Source organism: Drosophila albomicans, chromosome 3, assembly GCF_009650485.2.
Source record: "Drosophila albomicans strain 15112-1751.03 chromosome 3, ASM965048v2, whole genome shotgun sequence".
In the NCBI taxonomy this organism is placed as follows: Eukaryota; Metazoa; Arthropoda; class Insecta; order Diptera; family Drosophilidae; genus Drosophila; species Drosophila albomicans.
Genome location: NC_047629.2, coordinates 52,134,904 through 52,152,537, shown reverse-complemented (window position 1 = coordinate 52,152,537; position 17,634 = coordinate 52,134,904). Strand labels below are relative to the sequence as shown.

The window sequence follows — 17,634 nt, the reverse complement described above, 5'->3', positions numbered from 1 at the left end:
AAGTGTTAAAGATAATGATATGCTGAGTTAATTCATTAATGTATGTTTATTAAAACGAATTTGGTTATTATAAAAAGTATAATTTTTAACGAACTTGAAAAGAATTTCTTAAAATTGTGAAGCCATGAAGAATACAAGCAAACAATTCAATTTGTAAATTTTACGATTAAATTACATAGTTTCACCATTGCAACACCTCATCCGGTTGTTCGCCAAAACTCAAGCTCATTCTCAGCATCGTTACGTCGATCATCCTTCACATTTTGCACACAGTAATCAAAGGTTGTCTCCACGCATTTCACATTGCTGCCGTCTTCATAGTTTACCTGGCGGGAAGTCAACCAATCCTTTAATTCCATCAAGCAAACACATTGCCAGGGATTGCCTTTGATGGCCACACTTTGCAAATGGGGCAGCGTTCCATTAAGATTGGGTAGAAAAGTCAGCTGATTGTTGTCAATATGCAGATCCGTGATGTTGTTCAGCCTATTCAGAACTTCGCTGCTTATCTCTGCCAATTGATTGTAACTCACGTCCAGCTTCCTCAAATTTTGTATTGGATCAAGCACGCTTGCGGAAAGAAACCGCAATGCATTGTTGCTCAGATAGAGTTCTTTCAAAGAGGATAACTTAGCGAAGGTTCTAAGGTGCAGATGTTGGAGTTTATTGCCGTTTAGATTAAGCTTACGCATGTGAGCCATTCGCAAGTAATAATAGATACTTTCTGTCTCCTCCTGTTTGTAGCCAAAGAGATGTGGACCCAGAATATCGAGACCAATGTGTGACAAGTCGAGCGTCTCCAGTTGCTTGAGTGTTTCAAAGGTGTGTCCCCTTAGCTCCATGTTGTCGTTTGACCCCAAATACAAATGGCGTAACGAAATCAGACCTGCGAAGTGAGCACTCTTCAAAACGGCAATTTTATTGCCGGATAAATCCAGCAACTGGAGTCCACCTAGCAATTCGAATTGGTTTTCGAAGAGCACATTAATGTTGTTATGAGAGAGATCCAATTGTTGCAATGTGAATTGCTGCTCAATTGATGAGCCAAAGACATCTGCCGGAAGTGAAGTCAATGCATTCCTCGATAGATTTAGAGTGCGCAGTTTTGTCAACGACTGGAAAGTATTCTTGCCAATATCAGTTATCAAATTTCCGCTCAGCTGCAGCTCCAATAATTCGGGTAATTGTTGGAATGAAGTGGAATCCACCTAATCGAGAAAATGACAGAAAATGAAGAAATTGTTTGCATATGACGTCATCTGATTTTCAAAGGAATTGTTGTTGTCAAACTTGTTTGAGTCCTATTATATGTGTTATTCATTTCAGATGCATTTTTCTTTGCTGTTAAATAATACAAATAAATAAAAGTTTCTAAACAAATCTCTTAAGTACAAAGCGAATCTACGAATCTACTTTCAAATGCTCTGGTTGTGGTAGAATTATAGTTTTATTATTTTTATTTATTTCAAACTCAAAATGTGATCTTGCTACTTTCTTCTTTTTTTCACTACTAATTGTGTACATACTAACTTTCAGTGTGTACATATTTGCTTTAAGTGTGTATATATTTATTTTAAGTGTGTACATATTTTTCAAATAAACGTTAATATTCAAATACAAATAAAGTTTTGCGACACTGGTAGTAAATTAAGCTGATATATTTCTAAGATTGTTAACAACATTCTATTAATGTTACATCTATGAATTATTTTTCAAATTTTATGATGAAGAAATCTTCAATATATGTTAATAGTTTTTTTTTTGTGCAGCACAGAATATTTGGTAGTTGTTCAAATATTTTTAGAGAGCATGTATTATGTTTATAAAGGGACTCATAATACGCAAAAACAACTTCAGTAGCGCTTCAATATTCATTTACAAATATCATGATGCAACTTACGTGAGTGAGTTGATTGTCGTTGAGGTAGAGTAGTAGTAAGTGTGGACAATCACAGTTAAAATCGTCTAATTTATTATGTCCAAGGTAAAGATCTCTCAGGTAAGTCATGTGCGGCAACTCCAGATGAGTCAGATCATTATGATCCAAATAAACATAAACCAATTGGAAAAGATTCTCAAAAACACCTTTTGAGATAAATTTGAGCTTATTGTGGCTGACTCTGATCTGGAGCATCCTCCGATGAATGGAAAAATACGACTTCTCCAGTTGCTCCAAGCCACAGTCATTCATAGTGATCCACCCTAGATCAGGAAAATTGGCGAAGGCGCCATTGCGAAGCTCTAAGTGTGGCACATGCAGATCGATACCCATCAAAGTGGGAAGAGTAAAGTTGGCTGCTCCAATGATTAGCTCTGTATGGTTGTTATTGATGACGAGATTTAGTTGGAGTATTGAGGATAAAGATTTCACTCTAGTTATTTCCTGTAGACTGCTCACTTCCTGGCACTTTAAATCGGAGTACCAGTCTCCTTCTATCTCACAATTTTGTGTGGCAGCAATGACAACACAGCAGATGAGGCATAGACAAGTCGAATTAAAAAGCGACGACATTTCGACGTGTCAGTTCAGCAACAACTGAGCAGCGTTTGAATTAGTACCAAAATAAACGAACCTGGTTTTCGTGCGTCAAGAGAGCTTTCGCTCTAGTGATGTTCATATTTTATAAAGTCCAGATAGAGAGAGGCCTTAGGTTATCAGTATGACAAAGTCTAGTCATTGTCAAAATTCATATATTTCCCCATGCGTACTTCAATTGAAAATCATATTTTGTTTAATAAACAATGGCTTTTTATATATACCGAAAAAGTTGATAGTTTGATTTAATGTTCACAAAAATCCAGCCTTATTGCACGATCAAATTTGGTGAAGTATTCATGCATGTGAATTTAGATAATTTACTTTTTATTTAAAAATCATATTTTTTTTTACTAAGCAAACGCTTTTTATATATGTTATATTATGATTTTTTTTTTTTTACAAAAATCCAGCCTTATTGCACGATCTAAAATCAAGAACATTCGTCTTAAGAATTATGTTCTCAAAATAAGACCACATGAACATTAAGAACATGAACATTAGTCTGAAAAATGCTAAATTTTCAAAATAAGACCAAAATTTCTTACAAAATTCGGTAATCCACCGAAATTTCCATAAAATCTTCCTTAGAGTGTTGAGTGTTTGAGTTTATAGTTCAGTTAGTTGAGCTTTTGTGAACCATTTTCAAAAGAGATGCTTGGTTCAAATGCTATGTGAATTGATAGCAAACATTTTGTAAGTAAAGTGATCAACACACAACTGAATAACTGAATAAGCTAATTAAAAATCATATAATGGTAATACAGTGATTAAGTAGTAAATAAGTAACAATAAAATATTATTAACATATTAAGAAGAACTTAAGTTGTATATTAAATTTTCTTAAATCAAGATGTGTTTTCTAACATTAGAATTTTTTATATCCGCTACCCATAGGGTAGAAGGGTATTATAACTTTGTGCCGGAAGGAAATGTATGTAACAGGCATCTCCGACCCTATAAAGTATATATATCAGCGTCAACAGCCGAGACGATCTAGCCATGTCCGTCTGTCTGTCTTTGTGTCTGCCTGTCCGTCCACATGAAACACTGGATCTCAGAGACCATAAGAGATAGAGCTATAATTTTTTTTCGAGAGCATTTGTTTTGTTTGCACGCAGATTAAGTTTATTTCAAATTTTTGCCACGCCCACTTCCACCCCCGAATTTTGGTATATGCAATAAATACTATAGTAGATATAAGCAAAAACTCTACTTACTTGGGGTCTTACAATCTCGTATATTGTGCCGTCTATGGTATATTTTGATTGCGGTACTATATCGATATACCAAGTATACAATGTAGTATATTTTTAGTATTTTTGCAGCATATTCGGTATATTTTAAGAAAAATACCCCAAAATATATTTCTTTTATTCAAAATGGGTAGCGGCTATCTCACAGTCGAGCACACTCGACACACACTTTCTTACTTATTTAACTTTTTTTCGTGTACTTACTTATATAGACTATTTAAATAGGCATACACAAATTCTTCGAATATTGCGTCATTAATAATAGAATATGAATTAATCATAACAATTAATCATTATCATTCTGCTTCGTCACTTTCCTCCTCAGATTGTTTGCCATTCAGATGATGTTCAAACTCATCCATAGCATCTTGATGTCGATCGTCGAGCACATTTCGCACGCAATTCTCAACAGTTGTGACCACGCAAAGTGGCTTCTCCCCGTTATAGAACCCGGTGTTATCACGCAGATACTTCACCTGTCTGGAGTGCAGCCAATGCTCCAGTTCAGCAAAGCAGGCACATTGCCAGGGATTTCCCTCAATGGCCACACGTTGCAAATGGGGCAGCATTCCATTCAATTCGGGCAGGAAAGTCAACTGATTGTTATCAATGAGAAGATCTGTGATGTTGTTTAGACTCTCCAGAATATTATTGCTTAGCTCCGTGAATTGATTGTGTCCCAAATGCAGCTTTTGCAGTTGTCGCAAGGGAGCAAAGATGCGCTCGTGCAGGTGACGCAATTCATTGTTGCCCAGCGAGAGATACTCCAAGAAGGGCAGCGAAGAGAAGGCCATGATGTGCAGATGCTTCAGATTGTTGGCGTTTAAGTTTAGCTTGCGAAAACGTGGCAGCGTCTTACTGCCAAAGACATGCTCGCCCAGGTATTCGATGCTGTTGTGCGACAAGTCGAGCGTATCCAGATCCTCAAGAGCTGAGAAGGTGTTTTCTTTTATTTCGATTACATCGTTCGACTGCAAATACAATTTGCGTAGGGATTGCAACCCTGCAAAGTGAAGACTGTTTAGACTGACGATGCTATTGCCGGATAAATCCAGCATCTGGAGACCACCCAACAATCGAAATTGATTGTCGAAGAGCAGACGTATGTTATTCTGTGAGAGATCCAATTGTTGCAGTGTAAATTTCTTCACAACTGATGAGCCAAAGACTTGGACACGAAGTGCACTCAAAGCATTCATCGAGAGATTTAGTATGCGCAGATGCATCAATGGCTGGAAAGTGTCCTTGCCAATCTCAGTTATCGAATTCCCGCTGAGCTCCAGCTCCAACAATTCGGGAAATCCTCGCAGCAAAGTTGCATCCAACTGTATGCAAAAGGGGAAACCGGAAAGTTTAATAGTCTAATTGAGATTTTTATGGATTATGATCCAATCAGTTGGCTAATATCGTTGAGATTTAATTGTCATGGTTATGACGATGGCACCATTTCATTGTGCGCTAAACTTGTTTGAATACCCTGCAGTATATTCAGGAATGTTAGAGGATCACTTAGGTATTTATTCGTTAAGAGAGCTGAAGATGTCAGCAACTATTTTACATTACTATTGGTACGATTTAAGTACTTAATTTTCTGAAGTACCATATATATTATTTTTATACCCGCTACCCATAGGGTAGAAGGGTATTATAACTTTGTGCCGGCAGGAAATGTATGTAACAGGTAGAAGGAGGCATCTCCGACCCTATAAAGTATATATATTCTTGATCAGCGTCAACAGCTTAGACGATATAGCCATGTCCGTCTGTCCGTCTGTCCGTCTGAGTGTCTGTCCGTCTGTCCGTCCGTCCGTATGAAACACTGGATCTCAGAGACTATAAGAGATAGAGCTATAATTTTTTTTCGACAGCATTTGTTATGTTTGCACGCAGATCAAGTTTGTTTCAATTTTTTGCCACGCCCACTTCCGCCCCCGAATTTTGGTATATGCAATAATTACTGTAGTAGTTATGATTCCTGAAAATTTCGTTGCGATCAGATAAAAATTGTGGAAGTTGTTAAAGAAATACTTTTGTATGGACAAAAACGCCTACTTACTAGGGGTTTGAGTTGCTTTGGCCGACAATCTGGTATATTGTGCCGTCTATGGTATATTTTGAATGGTGTATTATATCGATATACCAAACATACAATTTGGTATATTTTTAGTATTTTTTTAGTATATTCGGTATATTTTGAAAATGATACCGCAATATTTTGCCTTTATTACAAATGGGTAGCGGGTATCTCACAGTCGAGCACACTCGACTGTAACTTTCTCACTTGTTGTATGTAAACTTAAAACTTTTGTAAGAATTACTTAATTTTTTACATTTGTAATACAGAACTTATTCTAAAATTTATAGGTAAAAGATTTTACATTCTCCTAATGAAACCAAACATTAAAACTCTGGTTCACATACTGTGAATTTCTCAAGTTTAATAGAGTTTAAATTTAAACAATAGTCGAGTGTGCTCGACTATGCTTGTTAATTTTTCTAAATATTTGTTTATACCATGACGCAAATAATTTCAATATGAAATATAGGATATAAGTTAGTTGTTCCAATTTCATAAGACAATTTTCAAGGCACCGCTGCTCGCAATTACCATATATTCATATTATAATCTCAATTATGCAAAACAAAAGTATGACTAATTTCCACCTGGAACTTACCTGAGTGAGTTGATTGTCGTTGAGGATGAGTTGCTGCAAGTGCGGACAATCGCCCAGGCTCAAACTTGCCAAGTCATTGTTGCCAAGGTGAAGCTCTCTCAGATGTAGCATGTGCGGCAACTCCACATGACTCAGAGCATTGTGAGTGAAATTAGCAAGAATCAAATCTGGAAGATTGACAAAGAAATCCTTTGTCAGAGCATTGAGCTCATTGTGACTGGCGTCGAGCAGTTTAAGCACCGAATTGGCTGCAAAATGCGAGCTCAGCAGTTGTTCCACGGCACAGCCACTGATGTTGAGATAGAGTAGTTCGGGGAGATTGGAGAAGCCGCCACTAAGAAGCACTAAGCGTGGCACTTGGGACAGATCCAAGATCATCAATTGTTCCAAGTTTATTCCACTGTTGGGTGCTCCAATGCTGAGCTCGGTTTGCTTATTGCTGATGTTGAGTGTATAAATGTGATCGATGGTTACATTTTTTATGTTCAATAGATCGTTCAGGCTGCTCAATTCGCGGCACATGAATCTAAGCTCTCCATCTTTCTCACAGGATTGCGTTGCAGTCGCGACAACACAGCAGATGAGCCATAGAATTGGCCAAGTTAAGAGCGACATTTCACCACGACAGCTCAAACACAACTGCGAAGTATTTCGATCGGAATGCAAATCGAGTTCTCAACTCTCGAGTCCGGTTTTGAATCGTCTCTTACCCAGAAGTTGAATGAAAACACTGAGAGCACCTCTCAAAGATATTTATATATAGATAAATAGCGTCTAGCTAGAACTCTTTAATCAGCTTAGCATTGTTTACAATAATATATATTCTGTATTCTTTATAGTGTAGTAATATATATAATTTATTTATATTTAGTTGCACATTGATTACAATTTATTGTGCACTTGCAGAAAAAAAATAAATGTAATTATTATAATTATTTTTTCTTTAGACTATTTTGTAGCATTGTGTGAATATAGAAACTATGTATGAATAAATCTAGCGTACGATTATAATACAAATAACTAAAAACAAACAACTATCGAAGAATACTAAAACTTAGGCTACAAATTAAATAACATAATTAACAATTAATTGTTTTAATTAAGCTTAGAACATTTATATAAGAAAAAAGTTGAAATTTTATTTGTCTTTTTTATAGAATCTTTGTTAATTGCCAAGAGCTATAATATATAAGAGTATATAATGCTCAAGGAATTTTAATGTATGTATATATCTTAAGTTTTTCACTGGTTTTGGTAAGACTGCAAACGATTTGAGAGTATATTCAAATGTTATAACATTTGTTATTCTTATTGGATTTCATTTTACAAAATATCATATCATATAGTATTCTATGATTATTTTAGATATACTTTATATACTTTTCATATTTTATATTATTTTCTATTGTATTAACGCGTATTGTTTTTTCTTTTTATATGCTATGCTATGCCGATACTAATCCAAGTTATTTTTTCTGCTATCGATGATTTTATTTTATTTTTTTTTAAGCTTACTTTGTTAAGCGCCTGCCGAGAGATAATTGTGCGCAGTTTGTTGTAGGAATATAGTTTGAAGAATGCAGTAGACGGTTGGGGGTAATATAGGTTTATCTATAAATCAGACTATAGTTACGGTTGGGTTTGTCATCTTGTTGCTGTTGTATAACGGCTGATAATGATGATGGTTGCCCTGACCGTTGCTCTGGCAGCTGCCGCCATTGAGGAAGCGCGTCTTCGCCTGTTGATGTTGTTGTTGCGACTTCGGCTTCGACTTCGGCATTGGCAGCGGCTCACCGATCAGTGTTATGCGCACCGGCTTGTGGGCGACAACTGCCGCTGTGGGCGTGGTCGTTGGCGTTGGTGTCGCTGTCTCGGTGGCATCCCAGGCGATGGAAGCGCGACGCGGATAAGCGGCAGCTGCCAGTTGCTGATTGTAATTGGTCAGCGTCGTTGAAATGATCGTGTGTCGACGTGTCTGACTCAGGGCACGACAATTGTTGTTGTTGTTGTTGCTGTTGTTGTTGTGATTGCTGTTGTTGTTGCTGTTGCTGTTGCATGTCTGTGCCTGCTGCAGCGGCTGCTGCTGATGACGTATGATCGTTGTGGCAGCCACCGTCGAGTCATTGCAATGCAAGTGCAACGCCGGAAAGTGCGTCGTGTAACTGGTGTATTCGGGCTTACTTCTGTGGACAGAGAAACATTCATAGATTAGTTTTGTGTGTGATAAATACAAGCATTACATGCTCAGAGTAGTCAACTTTTTATATTAATGCGATTAAGTCAGGGTGACATTTCTCAAGTGCATGTTAAAGACTTTTTATAGGTTATGTATTTTTAAACAAGTGTGGCAACGCCAAACACAGAACTTCTCAAAAGTTGACAGTACGATTCAAGAAAATCAAGAGTATTCTTTGAATGCACTTAATTTGTTGTAATAAAACTGCATCTAGAAATTAATATAGACAAACAATGGCTTAATTATTGTTAAAAAAAGATAAAGTGATATTTCAAATGCATTTAAATTCAACAAGATCAAAGAGTGATTTTATGATTCTTAAAGTATGTGAATTGAAAATGTGTGATAAACTGGATTTAATTTCAAAAAGTGTAATTTAAAATTCAAAATTTGCATTATGAATTCAAAATAAAACCTTAAATTCAAGTTTCCAACTTTATAATGATTTTGAATTGATTGAATTGAAGATATGTGAGAAATTGCATTTAAATTCAATAAAGTGTAATTTAAAAATGCAGACACTAAAAACTTGCTTAATTAATTCAAAATAAAACTGCATTTAGGTTTAAATTCAAGTTCATGAAAAGTTGCTTAATGTTAACAAGTTGGCAGCATCAACATAGCAAGTGGGCAGCGCTTTACAAAAAGTGGCAACGCTGTAACTCAATTGTTAACTATTTTATACTCTTTTTCATCAGTTTAGCATGCAAATGAGAAATGTTACCTTCTTGGATTTTATTAAAGTTTTTTGGTTAGTTGTAGATCAGCTTTACCTGGTTACTCTATTTAATTGCCGCATGCAATTAAATTAGTTTACAAACAGTGTTAAGTGTCAGGCAACAAATTGAATGCTTAAACCTACTTATGACTTAGTCTAATTAGGAATATCAAATTAATGCAAAGTTAGTATTGAATACAGTTAAAGCTATTTGTATGCATATAACATATTAATTAATCTGAGAAGTGTAACGCTTCAGGTGCAAAAGTTACAGTTATCCATACAGCTATAGCTTAGATGTAGTATACATAAGAGATTGATCGCACACAACACGATAATGGCTAAGATGAAATCACAAAATAGTACCTGTTGCTCCCCAAACTGTAGTCTATATATATGTTATAGATAGATATCGTGTGGCAGCATGTTAAAGAGAGATTGGTGTGTGGCATGTGGGTGTGTGAGTGTGTGGTGGGAAAAAGGGAGCAGAGAGGGAGGATCGAAGTGGCAAAAGTGGTTAATCAAATGTTAAAGATACGAACAGTTAGGCATTGAGCACAATGCACAATGCAAAATGCAATGTAGTATAAGTAGTAAGTGCAACGCGGCGTCGCTTGTGGCAGCTACTTGCAATTGTTATCGCAGTTGTAGTTGAAGTTGCAGTTGCCCCAATTGGGCTGCCAGCATTACAATTTGCGGCCATTAGCGTCAAGTGGCCCACTGATTTGCATGCCACAACCGCAACTGGCAACTTGCAACTTGCAAGCCAGCGGCGCATGAAGCCAGCTGTCAGCTGAGTTTCGAGTTGAGTGGCAATTCAACGACTGCCGCCACAAGCGACGTTTTGTACAACATTTTGTTGCATGTGGCGAGCCACGTGAAACCAAATAATAACTAAAATAACTAAATAAATATATAAATAATAATAATAATAATGAATGAATTTGAATGTATTGAATGTGTTTTGCCTACCTGGACAAACCCTCCGCACCAATGGCAAGTGGTCGTGTCTGTGAAAGTGGAATTGGAATTGTTGATAGCTTTCGGTTAGTCAATCATTGTGCACACACACACAAACATACACTTATTTATACTATAATTTGAATATTATTCGATCACACTTACTCGCTCGGTCTGGGTGGCCATGCTAATGCATTCCTTGTTGGTCACTTCGTTGCCAGCCGTTGCCGCTTGACGCTTCTCCGCCTCCAGCTGCTCGATGAGATCTCGCTGCAGGCGTATGGTGCGATCACGATCATCCACTTGACCCTAGATGCAGACATACGATATACGAAAGTTAGCTCTTACTCTTTCTCGCAATCAATCGATGCTATCTCTATCTTGCGCACAGCAAAACTAAATTAAATATTCATATGTTCACGAACTAAGCCAGAGAGTGTTCAGTTTTGTAATGAGTAAAACTTGCAGACATACGAGCAAAGAGTATGCTTAAGCTAACCAGCTAATCAATCAACATCAATCACAAATCATGCTCGAAGCTCCGAAAATAAAATAGAATAGAATAGTGACAACTTCGAACTATTTTAAGTCGCTAAATTGAACTATTAACAAAGAATTTTAAATTGTCAATCACTGTTGTAATTCAAATTGTTAATGATTTGTTATCTATTTCATTTCCTTTTTGGGAATGTTTTTTGTTTTTGATTGAATTTTTTTAGCACATTAAAAACCTGTCTTTCAAATTGTTGTGATTTATGATTGATCAACTGAACTAGATTTCCCAAAAGCTTAAATGATTGTTGGGCAAACTAGACAAAAAAAATTAAAATAATACGAATGAAATGAAATGAAAATAGAACGCAATAATTTTCTTTTAAAACTTAATTAAGAAGATTGAGTTGTTTGGAATAATTTACTTTTAAAACTCAATGACGAAGATTAAGTTGTAATAGTAAATATTTTCAATCTATTTTTATTCCATTGAAACTCAATAAACAGGATTAAGTTTTAATAGTAAGTTAGTCCAATTAGTTAAGTTAGTTTTCATTTCCTTCCATTTGTATTATTTTAATTTCATTTTTTTAGTTTTAAACATATTTTCCAATTTATTTTGTTTGCATACTTTGTTTTATTAATTTTAAGCAATTAGTTTTTCTAAGTATTATATAAACTATTCCATTTTTTTTTGTTGCCTATTCTTATTATCATATATTTAATTTTCTTTTTAATCTTTTTGTTTTTGTATGTTTATTATTCAAGAAGAGTCTCAAACAAGTTAAATTGATTTCATTCCCTAAAATGATTATTCGTTATTTGAATTCGTATTTACATAAATTTTGTACATCTTCAATTGCTTTTCAATTTCTTTTAAGTTCACTAATTTTGTGTTTTGTGTATTCCAAAAAAGTTCTGAAACTACTTCCCCAAAATGAATTGTAAATAAAATTTAAACTAATTATTGAAATTCTAACATTCTAATTTTATATTCCCATTAAAATATTCTCAAATTGTACTTCCAGAGAAGTCATCAAAATACCTGTTGCATTCTAGTTTCTCATTAATTAAGTGTAGTCTATGCAGTACGCTCTTTAATCTATTGTCTTTTCGGAATTTGGAGCATGAATTACAAACAAAAGAGTTAAAAGAGTTTCGTATTGTTTTGTTTTGCAGATTTGTTTGTGTTGTTTTATTTTTGGTGTGTGGCTAGATATTTTAGTTGTATATATAGAGTATAGAGTGCTTGTATCTCAGATCAAAAAACAAACCATGGCTATGTACACAATAGCTAAAAGATACAGTTATGTATATATATGGATAATAAGCAAGAGTTGAGGTAATTGTTTTGATATATATATTGTGAATGTTGTCTGCTTTTGTTATTTTTTTTTTGTATGTTACATGCTGAGTATTGAGTAAGAAGAAAAACGACAGCAATACGAATAATTATATTATATTGATATTATAGAAAAGAGACTGTTCCTGTTTTTTTTTGAATGTGACTGCATTGTATTAAGAGATAAGCGAAAGTGAGTACTCTCAGACTGAGTTGTAGTCGTAGTTGTATTCAGAGTTTGAACTAATCGAGCAAACGAAATGCAAAAAGTCGTGCAAATACCTGAAGGTAAACCACCTGTCTACGTAGATCGGTTAACTCCTGAAGTGGATCCTCCGTTGTGGACGATGTCAAGCTGGCCAAATCGATGTCATTCAGCTGCTTGCTATCCAAGCCACAAGCGGCAAACAGTTGCACATTGTCATTCTCAAAGGGATTCAGCGTCTCCGTCTGCCAAAAGGGAGAAAAATGTATTGAGAAATTTATAGGAGCTGAAACATTGATGAGGTGAAGGAAAAAAGGAAGATGAAAATGAAAAACCTACCCGCTTCAAATCAAAATCAGCTTCCTGTGCGAATGTGAGTGTGATGAAAGATTGTGTGTGTGTGGCAAGTGGCATGTGGCATGTGGCAAGTGCATAACAGTAAAATGTATGTGAAAAACTAAAACAAGTAAGAAAGTTACAGTCGAGTATGCTCGACTGTGAGATACCCGCTACCCATTTTTAATAAAGGCAAAATATTGCGGTATTATTTTAAAAATATACCGAAAATACTAAAAAATACTAAAAATATACCAAATGGTATTTTGGTATATCGATATAGTACACCATTCAAAATATACCATAGACGTCACAATATACCAAATTTTCGAATAAAGCAACTAAGACCCCCAGTAAGTAGGCGTTTTTGCCCATACACAAGTATTTCTTTAATAACTTCGATAATTTTTATCTGATCGCAACCAATTTTTCAGGAATCATAACTACTATAGTAATTATTGTATATACCAAAATTCGCAGCTCTAGCTTTAAAGTTACGCTTGTTATTTGATTTTTTTGATTTGCGGGTGTGGAAGTGGGCGTGGCAAAAATTTGAAACAAACTTGATCTGCGTGCAAACATAACAAATGCTGTCGAAAAAAAATTATAGCTCTATCTTTTATAGTCTCTGAGATCCAGTGTTTCATACGGACGGACAGACAGACAGACAGACGGACACGGCTGGACTTTATAGGGTCGGAGATTTCTCCTTCTACCTGTTACATACATTTCCTGCCGGCACAAAGTTATAATACCCTTCTACCCTATGGGTAGCGGGTATAACAAGTCGCTAAAACTAGAAGCTACCTCTTGAAGGATGCGACGTAGTCGCAGCAGCTGCTTCTTGAACTGCAGCACATCCTGGATCATGGCATTCCTGAAGGACTTGTCATACAACATCAGATCGTCCGATGAGCTGTGCAGCTCCGCGTTGCTGCCGTAGCCTGTGCCGCGTCTCGAACCCGTTGCAAGTTGCGAACGTTGTTGTTGCTGCTGATGTTGCTGTTGCTGTTGCTGGCGACGCTGCAGACTCGATGTGGAGGAGGCGGTGGAGGCACGCGAGGCAGCTGTGCTGCGCTTGCGACCGGAGGCGCCGCTGTGCGTTGAACGCAAACTGTTGTCCGAATCGTTGCCGGTGAGCTGCTGCTGATCCTGCAACCTCGAGCGATTCAACAGCCGTGTGGCACGTGCCGGCAACTTGGCGCTGCAAGAGATGAAGAGAGTAAACAAATTAATAACTTTATGCGAAACTTGTCTGTGTGGCAACCTAAGATATGTGGCATTCGCTGAGGGAGCGCTGCTTGCCGCAAAGTGTGGCATGTAGTGGCAGTGTTGAGGGCAGCTGCTCAGCTGCTTGATGCCAATGGGCGAGCTGTTGCGATGACTGCGAGCAGCAGGAGGAACTGAAGGAGGAGGAGGCGGCGGCTGCCCCGTGAGGAATCTGTTCTCGGAGGTCTTGAGATCGGTGCGTACGCGACGCACGCCACTGGGTGAGGCAGCTGTGGACATGTTGCCACTGCAACTTGAATTTCCAACTAGTTTTTTTGTGTTGCACACAGAACATCGACGCTGACGATGACACAATCGGGACATGCGCAGTGCCACAACAGCTGAGTGGAGACTTTGTTGCGTTGTTGCCCCCAAGGGGTGTGTAGAGTTTGGCAAAAGTCTCCACTTCGAAGCGTGTGTGGGGAGGTTTGGCGGCGCTTTCAATTATTTAGTCAATGCGACGCGCATTTAATTAACTTGCTCGCAATGAAAGTGAAAATCCATCCATTGATTAGGGTTCCCCCATCCATCTCCAGAGGGGGGAAGAGGGGAGCGAGGCGCTGTCAATGGGCAATTAATTGCGCCGCCAACATGCTGGGAAGCTGCATCGCTGACTGAATCGCGGTGGCTAATGTCGGTTACGTGGTGGAAATAAATCCAAAACACGCTGGAAATATGTTGTTGCCGATGTCGTTGTTGTTGCTGCTGTTGGTGAAAGTCAACTGTTGCGTGTTGCAGTCGTCGCAAGAGTGGGAGGCAGGGAGAGAGGGCAAAGAGAGAGAGAGGGGAGCACTACAAGTCTTACACATGCGCGTTGTTAGCGCCATAATTTATACAAAACTATTGAAAAATGCCCAACAAAATATTGAACAAATACCCGAAAAGCAGCAGCAGCAACCACAACAATAAAAGCAACAACCAGCAACAACAACCACTGAACCACATTCCGAAAGGTTAAAGTTACACATATTATAACGGCATGACGCGGTTCCAGGTCGCATCTTAAGTAAATAAGCAGCTCGTCTTATGGCCAATTGGCACGCCAAATAAAAGCAAAGAAGTGAATTTTTGAAAAACATACAAATTGCTTGCATTTTATTTGACTTTCACACACAAAACTCAACGCTGGCTGAAACTTAATTAGCTTTGCTTTAACAACAACAACGAGACAAAAGCATAACAATGATAACTAACTGCAGTCACAACAATAACAACGAAACAATCAACAAAAAGCAAAAGTGCTACGTAATTGCCCAAGAAAACTGAAACAACTCAGGTTTCAACTTTGCAGCTTGGCAAAAACAAAAACTAAATTATTACCTCAAAATGCTTTTGCAATTTTTTTCAATGAGAATGACAAAGAAATTGAGCTTGAAATTGCTCAAAAATCGTTGACAACATTTTTAAGAAATTACGCTTGAAAGTGATTTCAATTTAAAAGAAATTCTGCATAAAACTAATTTGAATTTAGAAGAAATTCCATTAAATTTGGCATTAAATAATTTGAATTTCAATTTAAACGAAATTCTGCATCAATTTGGTCTACTCCAAATTTAGAAATTGCTATAAATATAATATAATAATATTATAAAAAGTAATCGACATAAAAAAAATAAATATAATATTTTAATTCATTTTAAAAGCTTCTACAAATTCTCTGTTCATAAACATACTTTCAGGTTGTTGATCTTCTATTTAATTGGTTTAACAATTTAGACCTAAAGAAGATGCTTCAAAGGTAATTTTATGAAATCTTCCAAGCTCAAAAAAGAGAGGTAAATTAAAGAAAAATTCAGAGCTGTTGCGCTATGAAGCAGTCATCAAGCGAGCTTATAATTATTTTGCCGCAAAGCTTAATTATTTCTGCTGTGAGTTTAATTTAATGAGTTAAAAATTTTTTTTTGTAAAGCTTTCACAGCAGCGCAAATATGTAGATTGAATAGATGAAAATTATGATTTATTGTAATTAGCTTTATTTGTATGAAGTGAGAAGTAGAACTATTAAAATCCAAAAAACTTGTTATTTTCTAGAAATCCCTAATTGCGTCTTAAGAACGAAGAGGCAAACAGAAGCAAGTAAGAAAGCTACAGTCGAATGTGCTCGAATGTCATTTTGAATCAAGAATATATAAACTTTATAAGGTCGGAGTTGAAAGAGGAAAAAATACATATGAATTTTGTTATATATGGTGGCATAATCTAAATATAACAAGGTTTTGTTTTGCTTGAAAAACTTATAAAATGTTGCAAGAATTTTATTGAATTTGTTTACTCAAGCAACTTCACATTGAAGTTGAGCAATTTTACTAGTCTTCCTTTTATTGAGCCAAAAAGTAAGAAGAGCTAAGAGTAATTGAGCATTGTGATCGGCATTGATCTGGCCAACAGGTATTTCTGCGTGGTTGCCTTTTGGTAGGGATAAATATATATCATATTCAATAAATAACGCTATCCCATTATCCCCTCATCAGTGTTCTTTATGACAGTCGTTTGGTTGCTGAAGCGAGACTACAAGTCCAACTACAACTAAAAATCCCAAGATCATTTCATTAGAAGCGATTTGTTGGACTCTAATGTGCAGCTTAACATTCAGTTATTTCCGTTCAAGGTGCTGGAGCAAGTCAATTTATATTGATTTAATGACATTTCCTTGATTACTTTCTTGAATGTTAATGTTTAGCAATGTTAAGTAATCGTGTTTTAAGATATCGATACCAGGTCAGTATAAGGAAGCTTGTTGAATTTCTTTTCCTTTTCATTATTTCAACTCTCGGTGTGTTCTTTTGTTGATAATGTAATCCTACTACAAATTACAAATAGTTATATTTTATGTTAGCTCCTCAATTTGGCATTTTGAAAATTTTCCTTTAAATTTGCCTTTTCATTGATTACTCATATTCTTGTAATCAGATTTCAGATTCATTAAGATATCTATTTCATATGAGTAGATGGCAGTTTTCTTTTGGTGTAGCCAATTTTAATCACCTTTAGAAAATCTTTCCCTCTATGCAGCTTCATTTCTTTCACTTTTCTGGTGCATTTCTTTATTGCAGTTATCGTATTTCATTTGCATATGTTAGTGTAATGAAGTATTTGATGAAGACTTTTCCAAGCGACACCTCTCACTATTAAATCTAACCTTCTTTGATCACTGCTCCATTCTCTTTAATTATTTGTCTAACTAACAGTTATTATTTATGCAAACAAGTGAAATACTTGTGCTATTACCATATGTAATGACATAGCTCAAGTGTTGGCCTACACTCTCTGTACATCATGATCTCCCTTGACTACTTCTCGTAATGAGATATGAAAGGGTGTTTGCCACTGGACGGTGGAGTGTATAGTTAACATATATGGTATTTAAGCAAGAAACACTTTCAGTTTATGCAAATTTGGCAAAGCAAACACAAAAGCATTCATAATTTCTCAGCCATGTTGTTGTCTTGACTGCAGAAATCAACTGTGAAAGACTGTGGACGAAGCCAAAACAATGCCAACAACAGCACTTTGCACAACTGCACCGGAAATTTCATACCATAAAAGTGTTTGAGTGTGTGTGGACGACAAAACGTTCGTCATTGCAACAGTTGCAAGCTAATGGAGCTG

The 17,634-nt window shown here is 36.4% G+C and overlaps 3 protein-coding genes across 8 annotated transcripts in view; all 3 read right to left on the bottom strand.

Annotated features, from left to right (window-relative positions):
* Positions 1 to 27: 27 nt before the first annotated feature.
* LOC117571876 (chondroadherin-like) lies at positions 28 to 3,343 on the bottom strand. The gene is made up of 2 exons (XM_034254335.2): positions 1,901 to 3,343; positions 28 to 1,208 (listed from the first exon to the last, which is right to left on the bottom strand). Exons 1-2 carry the CDS (start codon positions 2,510 to 2,512, stop codon positions 198 to 200), a joined length of 1,623 nt encoding a protein of 540 aa, XP_034110226.1. The 5' UTR covers positions 2,513 to 3,343; the 3' UTR covers positions 28 to 197.
* Positions 3,344 to 4,003: 660 nt separating this feature from the next.
* LOC117571875 (carboxypeptidase N subunit 2) lies at positions 4,004 to 7,116 on the bottom strand. The gene is made up of 2 exons (XM_034254332.2): positions 6,468 to 7,116; positions 4,004 to 5,117 (listed from the first exon to the last, which is right to left on the bottom strand). The coding sequence occupies exons 1-2, from the start codon at positions 7,080 to 7,082 to the stop codon at positions 4,089 to 4,091; spliced, it is 1,644 nt and encodes a 547-aa protein (XP_034110223.1). The 5' UTR covers positions 7,083 to 7,116; the 3' UTR covers positions 4,004 to 4,088.
* A 464-nt stretch (positions 7,117 to 7,580) lies between these two features.
* LOC117571873 (serine-rich adhesin for platelets) overlaps positions 7,581 to 17,634 on the bottom strand; it is a 41,989-nt gene continuing 31,935 nt past the window's right edge. The window contains exons 7-13 of one of the 6 annotated variants that reach the window (XM_052005259.1): positions 13,564 to 13,960; positions 12,760 to 12,783; positions 12,513 to 12,665; positions 10,547 to 10,690; positions 10,394 to 10,431; positions 8,552 to 8,650; positions 7,581 to 8,497 (exon numbers count right to left, since the gene is read on the bottom strand). In XM_052005259.1, the coding sequence (XP_051861219.1) occupies positions 8,086 to 8,497; positions 8,552 to 8,650; positions 10,394 to 10,431; positions 10,547 to 10,690; positions 12,513 to 12,665; positions 12,760 to 12,783; positions 13,564 to 13,960 (1,267 nt within the window). In that variant the 3' untranslated portion in view covers positions 7,581 to 8,085. Of the gene's footprint in view, positions 8,498 to 8,518; positions 8,651 to 9,476; positions 9,810 to 10,393; positions 10,462 to 10,546; positions 10,691 to 12,497; positions 12,666 to 12,759; positions 12,784 to 13,563; positions 13,961 to 17,634 lie in introns of those variants that run through there. The other 5 variants (XM_052005255.1, XM_052005256.1, XM_052005258.1 and 2 more) reach the window with 5 other exon arrangements.